The sequence below is a fragment of the Lynx rufus genome, unplaced genomic scaffold, assembly GCF_022079265.1.
Source record: "Lynx rufus isolate CCGP_SWC_20201006 ecotype Redwood Valley unplaced genomic scaffold, mLynRuf1.p SCAF_1, whole genome shotgun sequence".
In the NCBI taxonomy this organism is placed as follows: domain Eukaryota; kingdom Metazoa; phylum Chordata; class Mammalia; order Carnivora; family Felidae; genus Lynx; species Lynx rufus.
The window spans coordinates 210,727,225-210,753,333 of record NW_025814823.1 but is presented as its reverse complement, the minus strand read 5'-3'; the positions used below and the strand labels follow the sequence as shown (position 1 = coordinate 210,753,333).

The 26,109-nt window shown below is 36.4% G+C and overlaps 1 protein-coding gene across 5 annotated transcripts in view; it reads right to left on the bottom strand.

Annotated features, from left to right (window-relative positions):
* Positions 1 to 883: 883 nt before the first annotated feature.
* Positions 884 to 26,109, bottom strand: part of LMBRD2 (LMBR1 domain containing 2) — a 43,305-nt gene continuing 18,079 nt past the window's right edge. The window contains exons 6-18 of one of the 5 annotated variants that reach the window (XM_047093554.1): positions 24,794 to 25,004; positions 21,366 to 21,440; positions 20,104 to 20,217; positions 19,565 to 19,748; positions 16,997 to 17,178; positions 16,035 to 16,168; positions 14,562 to 14,667; positions 13,812 to 13,909; positions 8,336 to 8,439; positions 7,103 to 7,149; positions 5,467 to 5,572; positions 2,712 to 2,841; positions 884 to 1,808 (exon numbers count right to left, since the gene is read on the bottom strand). In XM_047093554.1, coding sequence (XP_046949510.1) covers positions 1,748 to 1,808; positions 2,712 to 2,841; positions 5,467 to 5,572; positions 7,103 to 7,149; positions 8,336 to 8,439; positions 13,812 to 13,909; positions 14,562 to 14,667; positions 16,035 to 16,168; positions 16,997 to 17,178; positions 19,565 to 19,748; positions 20,104 to 20,217; positions 21,366 to 21,440; positions 24,794 to 25,004 — 1,552 coding nt within the window. In that variant the 3' untranslated portion in view covers positions 884 to 1,747. Of the gene's footprint in view, positions 1,809 to 2,711; positions 2,842 to 5,002; positions 5,095 to 5,466; positions 5,573 to 7,102; positions 7,253 to 8,335; positions 8,440 to 13,811; positions 13,910 to 14,561; positions 14,668 to 16,034; positions 16,169 to 16,996; positions 17,179 to 19,564; positions 19,749 to 20,103; positions 20,218 to 21,365; positions 21,441 to 24,793; positions 25,005 to 26,109 lie in introns of those variants that run through there. The other 4 variants (XM_047093562.1, XR_006964719.1, XR_006964720.1 and 1 more) reach the window with 4 other exon arrangements.

Here is a 26,109-nt window from a genome sequence, read left to right as displayed (position 1 = left end):
AAACGTTGAAAAAAAAATTAAAAAAAAAAAAAAAAAGGGGGCCTAACCTCAAAGATCATAAAAATTGAAAAAAAATCAGATTAGGATGATATACTATTCCTTTCAGTATCTGCATAGAACTGTCTTTAAAAAAATTACATGGTAATACTAACAGCAAAATAAAAAATTTAAAATTATGATTCAAGGGAGGATTACCTTCAAGAAACATATAATCATATTGTTAGGGTGACTATAGAATTCATTTTCAAACTGGGATATCTAAGAGTGAAAGTGAGCACAATTAACAATTACACACAATTAACAGGTGTTAACCTGAGACTGTCGTGGGCAAGCTCAAGAACAGTCACCACTGGGTGAATCCATAGCAGGGGTCTCTGAATTGCAACCATTTCAGGGACATAAAAAACTCTCTGTAGCATGCTGCGCTCAACAGTACAGTATTCATTGTGCAATAAAACACTGATGATTTAAAATGCAATACGTAACTTTGGCTTAAACACAAAAGTTAATTTTTTTTTTTAAATAATAAGCATGTTTAACGAAGTTATTGCACATTTCCACTCTATAAACCACCATTTAGGGGCACCTGGGTGGCTCAGTCAGTTGTCCGACTGCAGCTCAGGTCATGATCTCATGGTTCCAGTGTTCCAGCCCTGCGTCAGGCTCTGTGCTGACAGCTCAGAGCCTGGAGCCTGCCTCAGATTGTGTGTCTCCCTCTCTCTCTGCCCCTCCCCTGCTCATGCTGTGTCTCTCTCACAAAAATAAATTTTAAAAAAATTTAAAAAGATTGAAATATGAACCACAATTTAGGTGTTAATAATAACTATTTTTTTTTACCTTTTAATAACCAAATGTTATTTTTCAAAAAGCATAAATAGGCACCTTTAAAAATTAGAGAATTTTTATGGGACTCTTTGGCTTTTAAAAAAAACCACCTGCTATTTACCATTAATGCTTCAGATTTTCCTTGAGTGGAATGATCAACACGTAAGTCAATATGCTAAATGATAAAGGTGAAGATTTCTCCCTGAAATGAAAATCTTTTACAAAGCAATACCAAAAGCATAAAATAATTTCCAGTTTCTACCAAAGACTGAAAGAATAATACATCACCTGATTATAGTACACATGCTGAAGATACTAACACTGTCAGCTGAAGTATCATCTTAATTATACATGCAAAAACCCCAAAAATTTGCATATAGAGGTGAAAAAGAGCTTTCTACATTCAGTTATGTCTGGTAAGTAAGCCTTGTTTTAAGACATGGGTTTTGAATATACCATTATTATTTGTGGTCTCCATCTCTTTGGGAAATACAGGATTAACATATTCTTTAGAAACAGCAAAAATGTAAATCACAACAATAAGACGTATGATGTTATTTAGTCATGACTTATGGCTTTCCTGGACCTTTAAAACAACTTTCCTGAAAAAAATTAACCTGAAACAAACTGAACTACATATTCTCAACATATACTGATTTCTATCATGAACTGAATCCTTCCATTACACCTGTACTTCTAAGGCAGACACTTCAGGAATGGTAATAAATCCTATGAGAAAAGATGACACTGTAATCAATAGGCAATAAACTATGATTACTGAGATGTGATTAACTTTCAGTGCCATTTTTGTCCTGACACTTTTCATTAAGAGTACAGTGTAAATTCTAGGGCATACATATGTTCGTAAAGACTGAACTGATGTGTTGATCTTGGTTAGTTGTTCCATAAATTCTTTCAGACTTTAAACATCATCGAATATTCTGCTGTGAGACATCGAGAGGTATCGTCCACCAGGCTGATACCTGAAAGGTGGATAAAGAAATGATCTGAGGCATCAAAAATAACAAAGGAGGAGAGAAAAACAAGGACACATTAAAAGGAAGTGGCTACATAATTAGTAAGCATAATTTGTAAAATCTATTCAGTAGCTGAAAGCAGAAACTTACTCTCCAAAGATATTACCCCAAGGGATTTACTTAATTATAAATTAACCAACAGCTTTTTCTGGAGCCTAGAATACACATATGAGAGGGTGAGAGATGTAAACAGAAAGGGAATATATATATCATGGGATTGAAGATTTAATAATCACTCTTAATTGTTCAGTATAAATAAAACATTCCAGTGTTTTTCCTATTTGTAGGCAAAAATGTCTTCATGCATATGATATTCATGCATATTTTCATGCATATGATATTTTGCTTTTGTTTAGTCATTTTCACAGAGCATAGTGGCTAAAAGCATAGATTCTACAGCCAGAGTCCTGGGATTTGAACACCCAACTTTGCCACTTGCAAGCTGTGTGACTCTGGTTGAGTTACTAAGCCTCTCTGGATTCAAATCCAATTGGATTTACAATCATAAAATGCAGTATTATGGTTAATGTGCTTAGGATAGTGTCTGACACCCAGTCATAGCTATGTAGCTATTGCTAAATACGATAAATTTCACAGATTCTACCAATTTTAATTCTTTCTTGTTTATAATATCACTAGTAGTTTATGGAGATAGCAATTTCAACTACCATCACTGGATGCTATAATTTTTAAAATATAAAAGCATTAGAAGGTATAAAAAGGTACCAAAAGTTGATTAATATGGTTTTTATTATCAGTAAAGAATATTTTCCTTATGCTTATCTCATCAAATTGTATGTTATTAAAATTTCAGAATACTGGAGCCAAAATGACACAGCTAAAGCTTACCTTCCTGGTTCAGATTCAAGAGGATCATCAGTGAATGTTTCTGCATTAAAATCCAAAGGTTCTACATCTTGGAGGAGCTCTATTCGGTCCCTTTCCGTCCTGTTATTAGCCCTGGTATATTTGGATGCTGCTGTAAAAAAAGAAAAAAATTATGTCTAATTTTCTATGGTCTTTATGGGTCACAGTCTATGGACTCCCCCAAAATAGTCAAGATTATAAAGGACGTGAATTTTGATTGTGAAGACAACAGTAAGGAAAGATAACTACTTGATTCCTTAAAAATCAAATTAAAATGATAAATAGTATGACAGAAAGTAACAAGGAAAAGTTATCCCTTATAGCTAATCTAAGCTCAGAAGCAGGTACAATGCAAAGACTCAATTAAAATGAATCAAAATTAACATTTAACTATGGTATCAAAACAGTGAAACTGTTCATTATCAAGTTTCCATTGGTTTCACAGTGAATCCAGGCTTGCTGTATCTCAGTTTTTGACTAGAATTTTCTTTAAAGTGTATTCAACTTAAGCTCTTCAAGAAAGGCCTGAGTCTTTCTCCCATTAGATAAGAGTTTAGGGCAGCAATGTCCAACAGAAATAAAATGCAAGCCCCATATTTACCTTGAAATTTTCTAATAGCTACATTAAAAAAGAGAAACAGATGAAATTAATTTTAATATGTTCAATTCAATACATCCAATATATTATCATTTTAACATGGGACGCCAGCCACATTGCAAATGCTCAACAGCCTCATGTGGCTAATGATTACCAGCTTGGTCAGCACAGATCTAGAGAACTAACTCTCCCTTCTCTATGTGGACGAGGCAGATTTTCTTCATAAACAACCTAAACTTCCACAATGTTGTTTCGAGCAGTCCAATAGCTTCAAAAGAACTTTACGACATAGCTCTTTTTGAAAATTTAAAGTAAGCCAATTCTATCATATCTTACACTTTTGTCATCCTGGATTCTGCCCTTCATCTTTTCTCTCATTCACTTAGCACATATTGGTTGCCTCCCATATTCCAAGTTCTAAGTCATCATCCTAAAGCACTGTATTTCCTCTTCTCTTGACCGTCCTCCCACACTCTCACATCTTTCCACTGCCCTACTCTGTGGTAAACAAGCTTCCAAATCTTTCTAGAATTCTCCCTCTATTACCTAGCTTTTTATTTTTTAATTTTTGAGAGAGAGAGAGAGAGAGAGAGAGAGAGAGAGAGAGAGAGAGAGAGACACCCCACATGAGGGTAGAGGGGCAGGAGAGAGAATCTCAAGCAGGCTCAGCTCGATACAATGACGAGATCATGACCTGAGCCGATATCAAGAGTCAGACATTCAACTTATTGAACTATCCAGGAACCCTCTATTTCCTAGCTTTAACTAAAACTTTAGCCCTCTATTTCTTCTTCTCTTTTCTGAAGTTTATTTATTTTGAGAGAGACAGCGTGAGTAGGGGAGGGGCAGAGAGAGAAGGAGAGAGAGAATTCCAAACAGGCTCTGTGCTGTCAGTGCAGAGCCCGATGTGGGGCTCGACCTCATGAAAACTCGAGATTATGACCTAAGTAGAAAGCAAGAGCTGGACCCTTCACCTACTGAGCCACCCATGCGCCCCTCCCATTTCTTCTACCCTAAATCTCATTCAAACACATCCTTTCTTGCTCATCTCCAAGGTCACTGCTTATTTTAGGCCCTCATCACGTCTTGATCGCATTACCAAAACAAATTAAACAGGTTTCTGTGTCTTACTTCCCTGGAAATCATGCTGTATATGGTGCTATCAAATTTATCTTCTAAACCAAAAATCTGAGCATGCTCCTTTCCTGATTGAAATCTTACCTTTGGGATAAAATCTAAACTTCTGGGCATGGTAATACCTGCTTCCCAACTATCTCTGTAGCCTCCCCTTATCAGGCTCCTCATACTTCAGGCTCTTGTCACAGAAACAAACTTGCATTATTCCCCCAAGATTCTCACAAGTCACTCATTCGCCCTTCTGCCTAAAGCACCTTAATCTGGCTAAGTACTGTTCATTCCCAAATACCCAGTGAATATTTCTTTATCACAGAAACCCTTTTGCAGTAAAGATCTCTTTCTCCATCCCCTGAGTTGAGTTCCCTCGGCATCAGGTGTGTACCCCTCTACTCTCTCAGCGTTTCTGCGTCTCTCCCAAAGACAAGCATCCTCTGCCATCTACTCAGGTCAGAGTCCTGGGCAAAAACAGGTTTCTTGCCACCTTCCCAGGGCAGATGGCAGGGTCGAGGATGTGAGGAGGTTTCCTATCTCAACCCACCGGCAAATGTCTTCTGCTTGGTATCAGTCCGTCACTAAATTAATTAGCAAACCCAAGGACGGGAAATTTATCTTCTCCATGTCACTGTGTATCTAGGAAAGTACGTGACATATATGGGTCAGTTAGGAAACTGTTATAAGATGACTGAATTGCCTACATCTACTAATAGAAAAGTAAAGAACAACATTGAGGTAAATAGTAGAAATCAGCATCTGCCTACAACATGCCTGGGTAAGTACTGATTACAACTCTTCATTCGCTCTCCCAATTTCTCCTTCTCCTCCCAGAATGCATATTTGGGTTTCCCTTCCTTCTATACACTGAGGGATGAGAAAGGAAAGAACTACAGAACCACATTTACAGTTCTATAAAGACATTTTTGAATGGATACCCTAATTCTCAGTCTCCATGCAAGCAAGCATAATAAAACAATTTCTAAGGGAACAGGAAAATAAACTACTTACATCGGTTGGTACTAATATCTGAGAGGTTTGATTCTTTCGGGTCAACATGAACATTTCTGTTTCTAGTGGAGTCTTCTCTATTGTGTCCATAACGTTCTTTCCATTCCTAGGACAGAAACACAAATAAATATATAACAAAAGAACTCACAGGCAGAAAATAATTCATCGGTATCAACAGATTACATATGCAGAGTAATAAAATTCAGTTATTCTCATCAGAAATTCACCAGATAATCAATATGATTAGCTTAGTGCCATTAAAATTTTCAAAAATAATTTTTCTTGTCACTACATGATTTTAATACAGTCTCCAAAGTTTTACAAATGAATATTTACAGACATATTTGCTAGCTATAATTAACCATTTCAATTCTTCTATCTAATGTCAAAACATTAACCTTTTCAATTCCTCTAAAATGTCAAAACATTATAGCTACAGTAAGCTTACCTTGACCATATAAAAGTTATAAGAACTCATAATAATTCATGAGATGTTAACAAAATTTTCTCCCATATGAATAAACTACAACTACCAAAGACCTGAAAAGTCACTCTGGATAGCAAAATCAGAGTTGTGTACAAGATGATTAGATAACTGCAGTCAAACCATATTAAGGGAATACTACTCAATAAATTATTAGAACTGAAAGGAACATTAGAGGTCACCTAATTCAACTGCAGTGCAGTTTCATTCTAAAATAGCCATGCCATGGGCTCTCTTATTAGAGGACATGAAAATTTCTTTCTTTTAGAGAGAAAGTGCACATGCTCTTGCACAAGCGGGGGAGGAACAGAGGGAGAGAGAATCTTAATCTCATTCTCCAGTGCAGGACTCGACACAGGGGCTTGATCTCATGACTGTGAGATCATGACCTGAGCTGAAATCAAGAGTTAAGAGTCGGACGCTTAACTGACTGAGCCACCCAGGGGCCTCAATGACATGAACGTTTCTATGTGTGAGTGGTCCATCACAATTTTGATAAACTGTGGAAGTTAGAAATTTTCATTGAGAGGTGAAATCTGTCTCCAGTAACTTCCCCTCTCTGTTCCTAATTATGTCTTCTGAAATAAACAAGTTTCCTTTCATACAACACACACTATGAAGACAACCATCAAGTCTCCTCCTTTGAGTCTTCACTTCTCCAGTATAGATAACACCAAGGTGTTGTAAATTTTGTGGTAACTGTGACTTAGATTTTTCTAATTTTATGCCCTTTCACTCTCTATGAGGAGATTAATTTGCCTCAGCAAACAGAAAACTGAAGAAAAATTGAAGAGGAACAAAATTAATGTCATATTACCAAAAAAGTATAACAACTTTAAAGCAATCAAAAGGACTTTAATAGCAAGACTGCATGAATTTATTAATTCATTCAATAAGTATTTCCTGAGCACCTTTAGGCAAGAAACTGCTAGACACTGGACATGAAATAATTTAATACTAATAACTTTTAAAACAGGTCTGACAAGACAGTTAGCATATACATCTCAAAGTATTAAAATTAACTTTTTAAAACAATGTGCCCTACGTCATTTTCCCACTGTTCTTTAGACTTTAGCCAATTCTAAATCAGTAAAATTCTCATGATACTTCACATTAGTCTTTAGGTCACGGCAAATTAAGTACTATACTTACTCTTCTTCGATTTTCACCTTCTTCTTGCCTTTGCCTTTTTCTCTTCTCTAGAGACAGAAAAGCGGTCTCAAATTTGGTATAACATGGTTTAATTAGACGTAGAGTAACTGAAGTAAAGGTATCAGGCTATGACCAATTTCCTTTAAATTACTACAAAGTCAAAAGTAATAGGTTATTGTTGGAAAGGACCTTAGAGGCCACCTAAGTCCACAGAGAATCCCTTCTGTATTTTTGTTGGAGATGACCTTTAGGCTTTGTCTGAACAGTTTTAGTGAGGAAAAAGTTCTTCTTCATTTGAAATTTGTCTGTAACTTCTCTTTTCTTTGCCTTATCTTCTAAATTAAGTTGATACTTCTTTCTGCATAAAAGTCCTTTCCTTTATTCTCTTCAGGCTATATACTCAGTGTTTTGTGCGTGCGTGTGTGTGTGTGTGTGTGTGTGTGTGTGTTTATAAGATATGCTGTACATAATTCTGGCTGTCCTTTTCTAAATACCTTCTAACTTGTTAGTCCTACTCTTGAAATCTTACCCAGGACTGAATATGACACTCCAGATGAAGTCTAATTAATGCAAAAAGCAGAACCATCACATCAACTAGACCCCACCTTCCTAGGAGAGAATGTGAAGGCTACAACAACTTCTATTGGAGCTACAACACATTTTGGCTTACACTTAACTAATGATCACATAAAAACTCCAGGCACACATAGGGAGAATGTCTAGGAATCCATGTCCCGACACTCAAGTTCTGTTTTCTTTTTTCCCTACCATCACTTAAACATCAGGAAATTTGATACATTCAGTGTTAGAATTAGATTCTAGTAGAATGCCACACATTCTAACAGGTTGTTAACAATTATCACATTCTAAAAACCAGCCTTGGCTTGAATGATTTCCTCTGTAGTATTAAACCGATGATTCTTTCAACTCATGAATTTTACAGTTGTACTGAACTTGGCAAATCTGTTTCCAGACAAACATGAAAATGACTCCACACCATCCAAGAGCATTATTTAGCTGAAGACATACTAATGATTTCTGCTACAATATTTCTTAAAGTCAGATGAAACCATTTGTTTTCAAATTATTTTTGCTATGAAGCCTGTACATAGATTTTTAGTTAAAAATATTAATTTCTTAAGATAGAATAATAGTGATAAATTATACAATTTGAATTTTTTATATTTTGAGTCTTAGTACTTTCATTCATTTATTTTAAAAGACAAATCTTACCTCGTCTGATTAATTCTTTTCCTTCATCAACCAAGTCTGATGTCATGTCATTATCTCCCATGAACTGCTGGAAACCAAGCAGATTCAAACAACGCGTTCCCAAACTAATAAAAGATTTTAAAAAAGACAAGTATTATTTCTCATTGTAAATGTTTAGATAAACTGTTCTTTAACATCGTTGCCCGAAAGAAGCCTACGTTTTATTGTTAGTTATCATGGCAAGTTACGTAATTAAATTTGTCATTTTTTTTTTTTTAATATTTATTCCTTTCTGAAAGAGAGAGACAGAGCACAAACAGGGGAGAGGCAGAGAGAGAGGCAGACACAGAATCCAAAGCAGGCTCCAGGCTCTGAGCTGTCAGCACAGTGCCCGACATGGGGCTTGAACCCACGAGCCACAAGATCATGATCTGAGCAGAAGTCAGACACTTAACTGATTGAGCCACCCAGGCGCCCCAACATCTGTCTTTCTTGAAGAAGGACTTATTTCTCTAAGGAGCTTATATACCCAGTATTCCACTGACAGGGTATGCACCATACCCAGATTCCTTACAAAAACAAATTAAATTGGGCCATTAGAATACCTTCAGAAATCATACAGGGATTAAAAAAAAAACAAAACAAAACACAACAATGCAATCACTATAACACAAATACAATTCATTCTTTTATTAAAAAATTTTTTTTAACATTTATTCATTTTTTGAGACAGAGACAGAGTGTGAGTGGGGGAGGCGCAGAGAGAGAGGGAGACAGAATCCAAAGCAGGCTCCAAGTTCCGAGCTGTCAGCACAGAGCCTGACGGCGGGGCTCGAACTCACGGACCGTGAGATCATGACCTGAGCCAAAGTTGGACGCTTAAACGAATGAGCTACCCAGGTGCCCCTCTTTTCTTATATTCAAACAACAATTTTAGTGTTGAAAATACGCACAATCTGTATCTCCAAGTGTAAAATATCCTGGTTTAGAACATCTTAACTATGCAAGTTGATATTCATGTTCATTTTTTTTAACCTGAGAGCTAGTCAATTCTATTTAAATAGCTTTTATTATAAACTCAGAATTGATTACTATGTCTTACCTGGGGGCTATTATTTTATCTTATTTGGTATTTACTTTAAATTTTTTTTTTTAACGTTTTATTTATTTTTGAGACAGAGAGAGACAGAGCATGAACAGGGGAGGGTCAGCGAGAGGGAGACACAGAATCTGAAACAGGCTCCAGGCTCTGAGCTGTCAGCACAGAGCCCGACGTGGGGCTCGAACTCACGGACCGCGAGATCATGACCTGAGCCGAAGTCGGCCGCTTAACCGACTGAGCCACCCAGGCGCCCCGTGGTATTTACTTTAAACCTCATTGCTGTGCAGGACAAGAATACTCTGAAAATATGACACACAAGGAAAGAAGCAATGGATAGACAAGCAGGATTAATACTTAAGATCCCATTATACATCAGCCAATTTACAGATACTCTCTTATTCACTGTAATTCTAAGAGATAGATATCATTTTACAGATAAGGAAACAGAGGGCCACAGGGTTAAATACTTTGCTAATGATCACTGAATAAACTTTAGAGCTGGGATTTAAATCCAAGACAAAACAAAGACTAAGCTCTTTTTATTACCTTAGTTTTCAAACTTTTTTACTGATGTACTTCTACTGACAGAAGCCTGAACACACACATGGAGCAAGAAGGAGGGAATAAGCGTGTGTGTGCACACAGGTGCATGCACTGGGAGGAGAGGAAAACAGTGGAGCAGTTACACAAAAGTGAAGGTCTTCCATTTTATATTACCAATGTGTAACACTCTGATGAATTCATAATGCCTGCTTGCTTTAATATATAAAGAATGTTTTATATAACTTATCACTGAGAAAAACTGGGGTGTTGGGTAGATGGTCATGCTAATTCTGTGACTTTAATTTTTTTTTTAATGTTTTTATTTATTTTTGAGACAGAGAGAGACAGAGCATGAGCACGGGAGGGGAAGAGAGAGAGGGAGACACAGAATACGAAGCAGGCTCCAGGCTCGGAGCTGTCAGCACAGAGCCCAACATGGGGCTCGAACTCACTCACGGAGTGTGAGATCATGACCTGAGCTGAAGTTGGACGCTTAGCTGACTGAGCCACCCAGGCGCCCTGCTAATTCTGTGACTGTAAATATTCCTTTACTATCTTCATAGCCTTGTAGGAGTATGACACCCTAGTATGAGAAGCCCCAAACTAGATCATGGTCTCTGAGAAGGTCATAGCTTTTCCTAAAGTATCAGGAAACAGCCTTATGTTCTCTAGGCAGTTAAGTCTGAATATGAACTCTGGGCATGGCTGTGTTGTTAGTAATATGGAAATTAGACTAATTATGGCAGCATTCCAAAGAAAACAGAACTAGGAAGAAAGTTACCATTAAAACGTCAGTAAGGCATTGCTTCATACGTTTCTATAATAGAATATCTATTTTGAAAGGTAATTTGAAAATTCAAGAAATCTGCCTTTTTCCTAAAAGACAAATTGTGACTTTGAACTAAAATAAAAACTCAACTTGTTAAAAAATAAATAAAATAAAATAAAATAAAATAAAATAAAATAAAATAAAATAAAATAATAAAATAAAAGACAAATTGTAAATCAAAGTTTATCCTAATTCTAAAACAATACCTTTAATGGATTATTTTCAATTTTAACAAATTTTCTTTTAGACATAATTCTTTATATTTAAGATTTTATAGTTGATAAACCATTAGTTATTCTACCCATCTATTACCTGATCCACATAACAATCTAATAAGGTAGGAAGAGATGCTAATCTTGCCAACAAAACTACTAACGTGTGAAAACATAACTCACACATCACAAGCTCTTAATGTTTCATTAATAGTTTTATAAACTTAAAAAACTTTTTTAAATTTATTTTTATTTTTTTATTTTAGAGATGGAGTGTGAGTGGGGGAGTGGGGCAGAGGAAGAGAGAGAGAGAGAGAGAGAGAGAGAGAGAGAGAGAGAGAGAATCCTAAGCAGGCTCCACACAGTACAGAGCCCGACACAGAGCTCAATCCCGTGGCCCTGGGATGATGACCTGAGCCAAGATCAAGAACAGGATGCCCAAATGACTGAGCCACGCAGATGCCCCAGTTTTATAAACTTTTAAAATGAATAAACATATAATCAAAACTAAGTTTTGGACATGCAAAGTATAGTGTCTTCCTTTACTAGGTCATTTTCACGGTATAAACAAAACTATTGTCTTTTTTACTTTACAGAAAAAAACTTGAAAATCAGACGTATTATTAGTTCATAATAGTTCATAAATAAAAGTTTTATTTGAAAATATAATCCTTTATTTTACCTATGAGAAGGCAAAATATAAATGTTTTAATTTTTTTTTAATTTTTATTTATTTTTGAGAGAGAGAAAGCGAGAGAGAGAGAGGGACAGCATGAGCGGGGTAGGGGCAGAGAGAGAGGCAGACACAGAATCAAAGCAGGCTCTAGGCTCCGAGCAGTCAGCAGAGAGCCTGACGCGGGGCTCAAAGTCGTGAACTGTGAGATCATGACCTAAGATGAGGTCGGACGCTTAACGACTGAGCCACACAGGCGCACCTGCATTAAACAGAATTTAAATAAAAGCTTGAAATAAAAAACAATACCATTTATATTAGTCCTAGCGAACACAGTTTAAGTAAAGGCTCAGGTCATGATCTCACGGTTCAGGGTTTGAGGTCTGCATCGGGCTCTGTGCTAACAGCTCAAAGCCTGGAGCCTGCTACAGATCCTGTGTCTCCCTCGCTCTCTGCCCCTCCCCAGCTCGCGCTCTGTCTCAATCTCTCTCTCAAAAATAAAGAAAAATGTTTTAAAAAATTAAAACATTTATATTTTGCCTTCTCATAGGTAAAATAAGAGATTATATTTTCAAATAAAACTGTTAATATGAACTGCTAATATGTCTGATTTTCAAGTTTTTTTTCTATAAGGTAAAAAAGACAATAGGTTTGTTTATACTGTGAAAATGATGTAGTAAAGGAAGACACTATACAGAGACAGGGGAACAGGAGATCCGAAGCGGGCTCTGCACTGACAGGCTGACAGCAGACAGCCCAATGCGGGGCTCCAACTCACGGACTGTAAGATCATGACCTGAGCACAGACGTTCAACCGACTGAGCCACTCAGGCACCCCTATAAACGTTTTAAAACATCCAATAGAGAATTTATTTCAAACAATATTTGTTTATTTAACTTCTTAATGAGTACATATACATTATCTGTAATAACTATCTAATGGTATTGGAAGTTTTTTTTTATTTTTTAATTTTTTTTTAACGTTATTTATTTTTGAGAGGAGAGAGAGCATGAGCGGGGAAGGAGAGAGAAAGAGGGAGACACAGAATATGCAACAGGCTCCAGGCTCTGAGCTGTCAGCACGGAGCCTGACACCGGGCTCGAACTCACGGACCGTGAGATCATGACCTGAGCTTGAAGTCAGATGCTCAACAGACTGAGCCACCTAGGCGCCCCTAATGGTATTGGAAGTTTTAAATGAAAAGTGGTTGGATAAAACATTTTCATCAGAAAAGCGAAGTGATTAACATCAATTTTTTTTTTTAAAGTGGTATTTTTGGCTTGTCACAGAGCACTTAAGCAGTCAGCAGAAGAGGGCAGACACAGTACAGGATGAGGGTACCTGACGTGGAAGTAGGGGAGACAGGGTGCTAGAAGCCAAGTAGATCTGTCTTTACCTCCTTGTGAGTCACACCCTTGCCAAGAATCAAGCATCTTTCTAATCCTATAAAAAAACATACCCTGTGTCCTTTCCTGTCCAACCTCACATGTATGTACTGCCTAATTACAGTTGCCCCTCACCTGATGCTTTGTGCTGGCTAAGGTCTGAGGCATCTAGAAACCTGGCGATGATTGTGGGGAAAGCCTTAAGACTCATTTTTTTTTTTCAAGTTTATTTATTTATTTTGAGAGCGAGTACGTCTGAGAGCCAGGGAGAAGCAGAGAGACAGGGAGAGACAGAATCCCAAGCAGGCTCCGCACTGTTCTGACCCTGAGATCAGACCTGAGCTGAAATCAAGAGTCAGTTGTTTAACTGACTGAGCTACCCAGGTGCCCCACCCTCAGATTCATTTATGTTACTGGATAAAAGATGGGCCTGGGGGGTATTTTATGAGCTACACTGGCTGTCAGTGCTGAAGGCCAGAACTTAAGAGTTAACATTCTATCCTATTATCTTGTAATCTAAAAACTTGTAAAAGAATAACTCTACTTCTCTTTTCTTAAAAATCCCTTCAGAGGGAGAACCTGACTTGATCATTTAAGCAAAGCATTTAAGCTATCCCTCGCTCTCCCAAAGCCACAATAAAACAAACAACAACCAAAACCTAACAACTGAATATTTAAAAAGGCTTTAAGGAGAAAGAATATCCAGATTGAATAAGAGTGAGAGGAAAAATAACTTATGTTAAGTTTCTTACCTAAAGTAAGTAGCAATGCAGAGAATAACCACCAACATAGGATAATATATGTAGAATCCATCTGCAATAAAGGATAAAACTTTCATGGAACCCATAATCTAAAGAGGCAAAAAAAAAAAAAAGTAAGTTAAATTAGTACAATTCTGTATTTTTCATTCCTTTCCACCATTAAAAAAATTCACTCATCACCAGTCTTATTAACAAATTTGGACTTTTCAAAAAGTAGAAATAAAGCACTAAATGGACTGATTTTAAGATCTCATCACAAAAAAAACTTGTAACGATGTGAGGTGATGGGTGTTAACTTTTTGTGGCAATCATTTCAAAATACCTACACGTATCGAATCATTCTATTGTACACTTTACGCTACATACAATGTTATATGTCACTTACATCGAATTTGCTTATTTATTAAGGTTTTCCACATAAAGAAAATTAATATTTTATAAATATTACTAAAAATTATCATGTACATGAAGATTATAAATATGAAAGCTAATATTATAGATATCAGGTCTATTGATATTGCTCATCTGGTCAACCTATGTGAACCAAAAAACTTTGTTTTTTTTTACAATAAAAGAGAACAAAATCATTTGTACCCAGATACAACCTTTAAAATAAGTTCGATATTTTAAAAAATCCTAATAACACTATAGAACATTTCTGTTGGCATTAAAAGAAATTCCACAATAATACATCTTGTAGAGACAACAAATCTAAAAAAACTGTTTCCTGACCATACTTACAGATGTATAAGCAGTTGGCTGAGTATTCTGGTGAGAGATGGATGAATCCATATGGGTCAAACCCAAGAAATTAAGACATAAAGGAGGAGTCAAACGGCAAAATAACCTGCAATAAGCATATATAAACAGAGTAAGAAAAAATATAGCAGCAAAGTACATTTTATTATGTTGTTATTTTCATCTATTTGTATTACATATATCTTGAATTCTTAATGCAAACTGCCCTTATTTGAGAGACATTCTGAATATCCTATTAATCACATCTCCCTAAAACATCAGGGCAAAACTCCAGCCTCAGGCTGCTTGCTTTGGTTGCGTCTGCCACTGTTTCATCCTAAGATTTGTGCAGTACCTGAAGAATTTTCGTACGCACTTTATTCAAATCTACCATCTGTGCAATCCGTGTCCACATGACCAGGACAGCAATATCCTCGAGGGGAACTGTACTCAGTACATAAAGGAGCTGAAGTTGTATTGAAGTAGGTCACTCTGACAAGTTCAGGTACAAAGAACTGTTAGAGCTCAGTTTTGTCCAGATAAAAAGAGAACCTCACAGAGCTATAGAGTTGGAGAACAGGTGGGGAGGAAAATGAAGGGAGGGTGTGAATACAAAGAGGAAATATGGGGAGTTATTTTGTGATGATGGAACAGTTCTGTATCTTGATTGTGGTGGTGGTTATGTGAATCTACACACATACATACACACACACACACACACACACACACGCACATGAATGAAGGATAAAAAGTGGTAAGAACTAAATAAGGTCTGTAACCTAATTCAGAGTAATATATCAATGTACAGTTCCTGGTTTGGATATTGTACAATAGCTATATAAAATTTCTCCATTTGGGGAAGCTGGGTGAAGGTTAGTTAGTAGGACCCTTTGTACTGTATTTGCAACTTCCTGTGACTCTATAATTATTTGAGGGAAAAAAGATTTAAAGAAAAAAGTCTGAAAGATGCTTCAGATAAGGATTTCTCTGGGAACCTGCCTAAGTGCAGCCTATTTTATAAATACCTAATATGACCAACTTACCAACAGGGACAAACAATAGCACAACCTAGCTATTACTAGCAATACTCTCTTAGCAAAGGATATTCCTGTTCATTTTAAGTCCTTCCCAATGCAGTTTGATGCCACTGAATCACCGAACACTCTAGGTCTGACTTAGCCTCTAAACTCTCAAATGGTCCTAGTATTTACCAACCTATTTATTGAATCTCTAACTTGTAAGTCCAGGTTGTCTTTCTTTTCGTTCCTAACCTAGTAAACCTCTTGTATTATAACCTTAAACTTCAAGCAGGATTTAGCTAGCAATCAGCAAACATCTAATGCTTAAACATAATCAATGAGCTCACATAAATGCAGGTGTTAGTGGAATGCTCAGAAACAATAAAAAAGAAAAGGGACATCCATAGACTACATGCAGTGGGGTCACTCCCTTGTGTCTAAACACACTCCTACTTACATGCCACTGAACAGAAGGCTGTAAGCATCAGTCTGGTGATGTGAAGCCAAGTAATAATAGTTAAAGACACGAATCCTGAACACAGTAGAATAAACACAGATACTCAGAAAGAAGATACTCAGGAAGCAAGCAATCTGAAAAATGAAAACAAACAAAATCAGTTTAAGACTAACAGACTTAAGACTAACGGACCTTGGCACTTTATACACTCTCACAAGCATTATCCTTTATCTCCAGCTAACATTTATTGACATTCTAAACATTTTAGAACACAGTTCAGGTTTTAAACACCTGTAACTGGTTTAAACACAGTAACAGGGTTTTTTTTAACCACCTAAGAAAATGAATTTATGAAAAAAATCTACGTCTTAACCAGTTCAATATCCTGTCCATAAGTTTCAATTTTTTTTTTCAATTTTTTTTATTTATTTTTGGGACAGAGAGAGACAGAGCATGAACGGGGGAGGTGCAGAGAGAGAGGGAGACACAGAATCGGAAACAGGCTCCAGGCTCTGAGCCATCAGCCCCGAGCCTGACGCGGGGCTCGAACTCACGGACCGCGAGATCGTGACCTGGCTGAAGTCGGACGCTTAACCGACTGCGCCACCCAGGCGCCCCTGTCCATAAGTTTCAAATCCACCTCCTGAAGTGAGCCCGTTCTCCCGTGCCCTTGGCTACCCTTCCCGCGAAGACTGTACATTATGCAGCTTCGCTGGCATCAGCAGGATCAAAGTATTCTCATAAAAGAATTCTGCACTATTTTGCACCTTGTCATCCCTCCTCAAACACAGTTTTTAGTTTTTATGGTCTGATAAATGGATGAAGCTCATTTTTGAAAGTCTGAATAACACTATGGGCAACTTCACTGCTTTCATTATTATTAGATTATATAAAGAAAAAACACAGTTGATGACTAGACTATGAACTGACGTATGTTTATGACAGATGTAAAATAAACTGACCTCTATATAAATATAATTGTATGTTTTCTCAGCCAGCTGTATGAAGACTGCGAAGAGGGATAAGACAGGTGTAGTGCTAAAGAATGTGCATTCTGACCACACAACAATCACAGAGAAGATGGACAAAACCACAGCAAGTATCCTATAAAACCACGGTCTCAAAAGACATTCCCAGTACCATTCTGGAAGATAAAAGAAAAAAATGATTAGGAAAAATCATAAAAGAATAAGATATTTATATTGTTTCAAAATATCTCCATACAGGATCCATAACTGCAAAGAAGAAAACAGTAATATCACAGTAGAGGAACCAGGCAGGTACCATGTTCACCAAATAATCACCAATAACAGGATAAACTGACATCATGTGCCTCCTGCTATGAAGCACTAAGAACACAATGTCATTGCTGCAGTATTCCCACCAAAAATGCAAAACTTGCATCCAACATGAGAAAATACCAGACTCAAATCCAGGGACACCTAATAAAAAACTGGCCTATAGTCTCCGAAAACACCAATGTCAGAAGACACAAATAGAGACTGAGAAATTATTCCAGATAAATGGAAACTAGGGAGACGGACACCTGAATACAATGCATGATCTGGGATTTTTTTTTTTACAAAGAATATTTTAGAACAATTCGCAAAATCTGAGTAAGGTGTACAGAAACAGCTCTGTATCAAAGTTCATTTCCTGATCTGGTCACTGTATTTGGTTAGTAAGAAAATGTCTTTATTTTTAGAAAACAGACACTGAAACATTTAGGAGCAAAGAGGCATCATGTCTGGAATTCAACTTTGAAAAGATTAAGGAAAAATACATATACAGAGAGAAAGATAAAGTAAATGAATCTGAGTGAAGTATATACAAAAATTCTTTGTACTATTCTGCTAACTTTTGGTTAAGTCTGACATTTTTTAACAACAACAACAAAAAGATAGCTCACCGAATTGAAAAGGCTACGTTTTCACTTCATTCACTGAAGCGCTGAGTGAGCTCTTAGCTCAGACTCTAAATCTTTCAACCCTACTCTCAGCACAATTCCTGATGAATTCAATGTCCACACCAGTGATCCTTTTTTCAATATCCTAGGGTCTTTCACTTCCTTGACCTCCTTTCCTCCAGTGATCTCATCCTCCACTCCACCTCAACTACTCATTCTCAGTCATCCCTAAACCTCTTACTGCCCTTCCTGCCCTCTCAGCATTTCACCGAGAAACTGGCAGAAGGGAACCTCCCCAAGTTCCTGCCACTACCTCTTCTCACCTGCTTAGGTACACCCGTGCCTTACCTCCTAATCTAAGGGCAATCTCTACATTGTTCACTATTTCCCATTTCATCTCTGCTACTCATGAACATCACCCCAGCGATGCTCTTCGCTCATTACATTTCCTCTAAGATATTGTTCCCAAATTACATGCTATAATTTATCTTGACCTTGCCATTCTCCTTCAGCTACTACCTCTTTTCTCTACTCCATTTTATAAGGAAAACTTTTGAGAGTTTTGTATTCTCCTTGCCTCTAATTGTTCTCCTCCAGATTTCTTTTAAATTCAGCTGGGCTTTTGTTTGTCTGTTTGTTTTTTACCTTTTTCTCTTTTCCACCCCCACCTCACTTCTCTGAAGTCAACCTATTGGGAAATGTACTTTACACACACCTTTCCTCAAAACACCTCACTATCCTGCTTTTCTTCCTTCCTCACTGGGTTCCTCCATTAACCTGATGTCTACATTCTGGTATCTTCTTTATACCTTTCTGTGTATATAGTCTACTTTCTCACTCCATAAAGCCAGGAATTTTTGTCATTACACTTATTGATATATACCCAACACCCAACAACATACAGCATATATGTCTCAAGTATTTGTTGAATTAATTAAAAACAAGTATTTCTTTCATTTAATTAGAAAAGATCTTTGTTGAAGTAGTTTTCTAACATATGTTATGGCCATTATGTCTTCATACTCAAGACCAAACACGGCAAAAAGAATCAAATGAACATAACTGTTTATGTAAACAAATAAGCTAAATGGAAGCTTTCATACTGTGACACTTGCCATATTTTCATTAAGTTCTTTGTATTAAATTTGATAACATTGAGAGAGTATCATAAATAATCATTAAAGAGAATGAAATAATTCTGACTACTTATGTAGGTTTTATAAATAGACTAAAAGATGTAAATAATCAAAGAGGACTTCTTAGGGGAATATTTTAGTAGTATGTCAAGACTAAAGAAGAGACCCAAGCTTGTGATATAAAACTGCTTAAAGTTCTAATTATTTTAAGTATACATCATGAATATATAATATACTTGAGGTATTGCATATATTTTTGCATAGCATTTTGGTTATCTGTGAAGTAACAGTGGAAACTGATAGATTATACATTGTATGACAAGTAAAACAGTTTTGGAGGGGGAAGTTTATCAGACACATAATATTACCACATGGTATATGTCAAATAATACAAATACAATTCAACTCTGCACTGGGGAAAATATATACTTTCTTTCTCTAGAAAAATTATCATCATTAAATTCTGAAATTTATGTAAAATTACATACCAACTGTAGGATTATAAAAATATTGGAGAAATTTATTTTCTGGCTCTGGTGACTGAAAGGTGTGAACAAACTGACGAGTAGCACTAGTTTCATTTTTTGCTACATCTTCGAGATAAAATGCTTGTTCCAAAAGAATCTGCCATTGTACTTGAGTTCGACGGTGTCTCTGAACTGAATAAATCACCTAAAAAAGAGAATTTGGGTATATCTGTCAATGTTCTGATCCATTTCTATACATCCCTCCAGAGAGCATGTTTTGATGGGGAAGTGTTAATGGCACGTGGCATTTACTGATTGGGGCCAAGAATGTTAATATTCTAAGACATATTTAACAATTAGGCTCAGTGAGTAATTTTCCCTCCCCAAATGCCAACAGTACCCCTGTTGAGAAACACAAAGTTAAAACACCTCAAAGAATGATACAAGGATCAAAGAAAGCTTCAAATACACATTTACTCGAAAATCGCTTTTTGTGGGCAGCAATTATAAATCTAATTAAAATCATCAGTAAGTAAAAAAGCTATTATTAATAAAGTCACCTGTTTATGTAGTTTTACCAGACTTTTTTCACTTGGGTAGGTATTATGCTTTTCATCAAAATCTTCATAATCATCCATGTTCCTACCCATTTTTTCCTGATACTCTGTAGGGCACTAAAAGGGAAAAGTAGATATTTTTAAATCTCATGTGCAAAAAAGTAAAATTATATTTTTATTTAAAAATTTGCCACTCTTGGGCATATCTAATTTTCTCAAAAACATCTTCTTCCTTTACTGGCATCTCTAGATATTTGGATTGTTAGTGGCTGACATTTCCTTGAAAATGTTCTAGAAGATGTATTAAGTGTCTTCTTACCTTGAGAGCTTACCTACATGAAGCAACTAGTATTTGAGAGGATTAGGCTATGCAGGCAACCTGACGGAACTGTCAATTATTTTCCTAGCTAAAAACAAAAAAGAATCGCAACAAACCCAAGACGTTGAATTTTTAAAAGGCATTGTAGAGAAAAACAAACACGTAATTTGGAGCCATCTGCCCTATTATTTATTTATTACCTATCTGAATTTGGGCAAGTTACTTAACCTCCCTGAATAGGTCTCAAAAGGTAGCAATATAAAGAGAAAAGGTTAGAGAACTGATTCTCATTACCATCAACTTAGCCAAAGGGAACACTAGCTAATAATCAGTATAATAGATTTAAAATATAGAAAAAGAAATAGTTCAGTGGTTCTATGGTTGCAAAGACAACTATTGAGAAGTCCATTTTTAGAATAATCATTTTGGAAGTATATGAATACCCTAATTCAATACCAATGCATCAAAACCTTAATTTTATAGCTTCTCGTTAAATATCTGTGTTAAATATCTCATAGGGTCATTCATTTTACAATTTATTTCATATATCATGAAATGACATGGTAGAAGCAATTGAAAGAGATTATTAAGGCTCTAGTTTATTACGGGAGGTGCACCTTTAGTGACCACATTCAATGACACTTAGAAACTATGAAGGTCCATCTCCATCACTGTGTCAGCAATCATTATCTATAACTTAACCTCTACATCCACATTTCAATGACAAATACTGCCAATAATTAAATGTCACACTGGTATTAACAAAAGAACAAATTCTAAGTATGGATTACTACTGATTTATGGTTAATATTTCCATGAAAATGGAAAGGAGATGGGAAGACCACAGTCACAGGCTGTTCTCACACTTTTCTGATGCTTTTATTATAATGTTACAGTCTACAAATTTATATTTCAAAAGAAAAAAGATGAGAATATGACAAATTACCTTTTTAAGTATCGTGTCAACGCATTTTCTCAATGGGTGGTTATACTTGATGCTTTCATTCACTTTACGAACCTCCTATAAAAAAAGTAAGAATAAAAATATTTCCATTTCTATACATCGTACATTTCAAATGAGACTGTCCTAGGTACTATATGTGTTCTCATAATTTTAATTTCAACCCAAGTTAGTTAGCATATACATGAAGTTCTGTTCACCAAATAGAAGTTCTTAAGAACATAAGTAAAAATACAAAGTTATAGAATAGCAATATCTATACCCTCATGATTTTTACTATTTTTTAAGATTTACTCTCTTATCACTTGCCTCTTGGTACACAAAGGTGAATGAGCATTATAAAAAGGTCATGAAAGATCAGACAAACTTTGCAATGCTGTGTTCTTCCACCTTGCTCAGCAAGCTCAGTTATCTCATTATCTAAAGTACAGTGAAGAAACCAGAGGAAGAAGCAACAGGCAACAAGCGTCACAAAGCACCGGCTCCTTTCCAATGAGAGAGTTCCCTACAGCAGTCACAACTACTGACTCATCCCACATTCGTTATAAAGAGCACACTCTATGCCAGCACTGTGTTAAGCATAAGGTCACCACGATCCAGGCTGAAGGGTGTGGTAGGGAGACATGATGTTACAGGTCTTTAAAGATGACAGGCTGGTGATGAGCTAATTTAATAACCAATTTAGTGAATATGAAAAGTATAAAGGGGTTAGTTAGGAAGGGTAATCTTTACAACCAGCAGATCCCAAAGAAGAACAATAATTTCTATACTAATGAAACTTTTAAAAAGTTGGAACCACTGCTCTAGGCAGAAGAAATGGCACGTTCAAAGGCTGGGAGGCAAGAGAACTGACCAGGACAATAAAAAGAATATTCTGATTGGAGAGTAGAGAATGGCCCCAAGGAATACAAAACTAGAGGCAAGGAAACCACCTGGCATACAAAGTTATGAAAATATATTTATATCTTATATGACAAAAAAAATCATTTTCCCTAATATGTATGTGCTATCACAAATCAAGAGAAAATTGGGAAGACACAAAAGCAATACAATTGGCCAATATGCATCTGGAAAAATAGTCAAGCTCACTAAAAACAATTACAAATTTTAAAAATGAGAACAGTTTTTGGAAAGTAATTTAGCAATAACCATCAAAACTTACAATATGCAGACTTTAGGAATAACCTGTACCAATAGACATTGCTCCTGTCAGCAGCTCAGCTTACTGAGGAAAACAGGTATTATTCAAATAGAAATGGTATGGAAACTGCTGTGTAATCTAGTGTGAGAGGCTTTCTGATAAACTGATTGTTCAAGCTGAGATAAAAGCTTGAGTAGGAGTAAGGTCAGCAAACCAAAGGAAGGGGCGAGAATACTCCAAACAGCGGAACAGCCAGTATAAAGGCCTCCACGCAGAAGTGCGTAAGGAGTTTCAAGGAACTGAAAGTAGTACATGTGATCGCAGGGAAAAGGACAGTCAGCGGCTGCCTGAGCAGCACTTGATCAGGCTAAAGAAAAGCAAAGCACTCCAGAAGGCCTTTATAACGGTTTGTTTGAGGTCAACAAGTGACCTAAATATAGCAGGGACAAGAGAAGACTTGGGTTTTTAAAAGATGCTTGAATCATCATTACATTACAATTTTCTATTCCTAAACTGCCTTAAAGATTTGTTGACTTGTTAGCACAACTTTGAATATGAACCATACTGATTATATGTTATATGTAAAATATTGTATTCTTCCTTTAAATTCTTCAGCCATGTGACACAAAAATATGTACTGAAACAAGTTAACTACTGATATTTGCTATATCTGTTATAAATCTAAGGCTCCTTCAAAAGTTTGTAACTTTTGGGGCGCCTGGGTGGCGCAGTCGGTTAAGCGTCCGACTTCAGCCAGGTCACGATCTCGCGGTCTGTGAGTTCGAGCCCCGCGTCGGGCTCTGGGCTGATGGCTCAGAGCCTGGAGCCTGTTTCCGATTCTGTGTCTGCCTCTCTCTCTGCCCCTCCCCTGTTCATGCTCTGTCTCTCTCTGTCCCAAAAATAAATAAACGTTGAAAAAAAAAATTAAAAAAAAAAAAAAAAAAAAAGTTTGTAACTTTTGGGGCACCAGGGTGGCTCAGTTAAGCATCCAACTCTTGACTTTGGCTTAGGTCATGATCTCATGGTTTTGAGATCAAGCCCTGTGTGAGATTGTTTCTCTCCCTCTCCCTCTGCCCCTCCCTTGCTTGCACGTGTGTGCTCTCTCTCAAAAAAATAAAATAAATAAAATAAAATAAAATAAAATAAAATAAAATAAAATAAAATAAAATAAAATAAAATAAAATAAAATAAAAATAAAATAACAAAGACAGCACCAATGCCAGTCCTAGTTTTCCACATCCTATTCCTCAGTAGAGAGTTCCTACTTAACAAACAACAACAAAATCTATCTTTCTTCAGTCATTGACAATTCCTCCTAGCAAAATCCAGATCTTGCATAATTAACTGGATTTATGTTTCTTTTTAAAAAAAATTTTTTTTTTTCAACGTTTATTTATTTTTTTTTGGGACAGAGAGAGACAGAGCATGAACGGGGGAGGGGCAGAGAGAGAGGGAGACACAGAATCGGAAACAGGCTCCAGGCTCTGAGCCATCAGCCCAGAGCCTGACGCGGGGCTCGAACTCACGGACCGCGAGATCGTGACCTGGCTGAAGTCGGACGCTTAACCGACTGCGCCACCCAGGCGCCCCTGAATTTATATTTCTTGAAGGAATATTGAATAACTGGTAAAATCCATATTCCTCAAATCTGAAACAACTGAATTAGTACCAACTTTAAAGGGTAACAGTATCAAATTTAAATTATCTTTTAAAAATTATTTTCTTACTAAATACAAATTTTCAAGTTTTTTTCCAAAAATCTGAATTTTCAAATATAAACTTCCAAATATATCATAAATACAAAAATTATCAAACATACATTATCTTCTTTTGAAACATGTAATAATAGCCAGCAGATGCCTGAGGAAATGTAATAGAATACTATCTATGAATTTACTCCTACATTTTCAATCAATATATTCTACTGCAGTTCTTACTTTTTGTAGGGAATACATGCCAAAAAGCCAGTATTAGATTTTTCAATCACAACACTTTTAAGAGTAAAAGAAGGGCTCTGTAAGGTTACCCCAAGATGACAAGCATACCCTGCACTGTTGAATAATTGTTGCTGAATCTGTGGGTTAGAAGGTGGAGATGACACCTCATGAAGCTGGAATGGCCAACAGGAAGCTATCCAGGAAGCCATCCTACTGGATGGGACATACTGAAGGATCGCACATCACCAAATCTTCCATGTGAAACCCATTAACGTGCTAACAACAATAGCAACAAACCAATAGTGACTGACTGTTAGTTTAAACTTGCTTATTACCTCCATGACATCTTCTAAAGTCTCTTCTGCATCTGCTTTTTCTGTCATCAGTTTGGCTGCCTTAAAATATGTCTTCATAAGTAGATAACCTCTTTTTGCTCCATTCCAGTACGACCGAGGAATTTCTACCAAACCATATCCCAATAACAACACGAGGAGAAACAGGCCCCATGTATTTGCTGCAGCTATTCCAATTGTCTGAAGCTGGTTCCTGAGAAAGAGAAAACAGAAGCAGAGAGCTGTGAGAAAGAAATTTTTCCAACAATTTTATATATATATATTTTTTCCAAAAATATAAAATAAAACTAACTAGTGTTAAATGGTTTTTCAGGAAACAGCCCTACAAGATGGCTAGGATGGAAAAAAAGTATACATGAAAAAAAGTATACCTTCCAATCCTCAGCTACTTTTTTAGCAACAGCAGATAATCTGTGCGTTTTAAAAGGAAGTTAGAGCTTAACTGCAGAAATAGACTTTAACACAGGAAACACTGCTTCTATCATAGTTAAAATTAGAATCTAGGATAGTTCATGGTGAAAACTATATATATTTTTTCCCAAAGAAAAGATATTTTTCATTAGGTGCTTTCTTACTCAGTATTAACCAAGAGAAGCCTGAAAAAAATTTTAAAGTCTAAAAAATTTTATGTTGAGCCACACCTACACAAATCTCAGGAATGCAACAGTGAGAATTATCATTACTACTCTATTCCTAAATTTTTGAGATCTCTTCACATAACATTATATAGATCACAAGTATAATACAGATTTCAATTTTATTATAATGTCTGAATCTAACATCAAAGAGAAATATGCTCTCAAGGTATAGTCAGAACAAAAGAAAAAATATTCAACAAGCTCCAAAGAAAAAGAAACCTAAGGGGCACCTGGGTGGCTCAATCAGTTAAGCATCTGATTTCGGCCCGGTCATGATCTCATGGTGCATGAGTTTGAGCCCCACATCAGGTCATGATCTCATGGTTCGTGAGTTGGAGCCCTACATCGGGCTGTCTGCTGTTAGCACAGAGCCCACTTAGGATCCTGTCTCCCTCTCCCTCTCCCCCTCCCCTGCACGTGCACTCTCGCTCTCTCTCAAAAATAAACATTAAAAAAAAAACAAACTAGTTATTTTGTCATGTACAAAACTGTACACCTGAAACTAGTATTACACTGTATGTTAACTGGAATTAAAATAAAAACTGCAAAAAAATCATAAGTGTTAATACTTCTAACACATAGCTATTAGACAAATTAGTCCTTCATCTAATAGCTACATTTAATAGTTGTTCCATTTTTTTCTTCTTAGAAGTATGCATT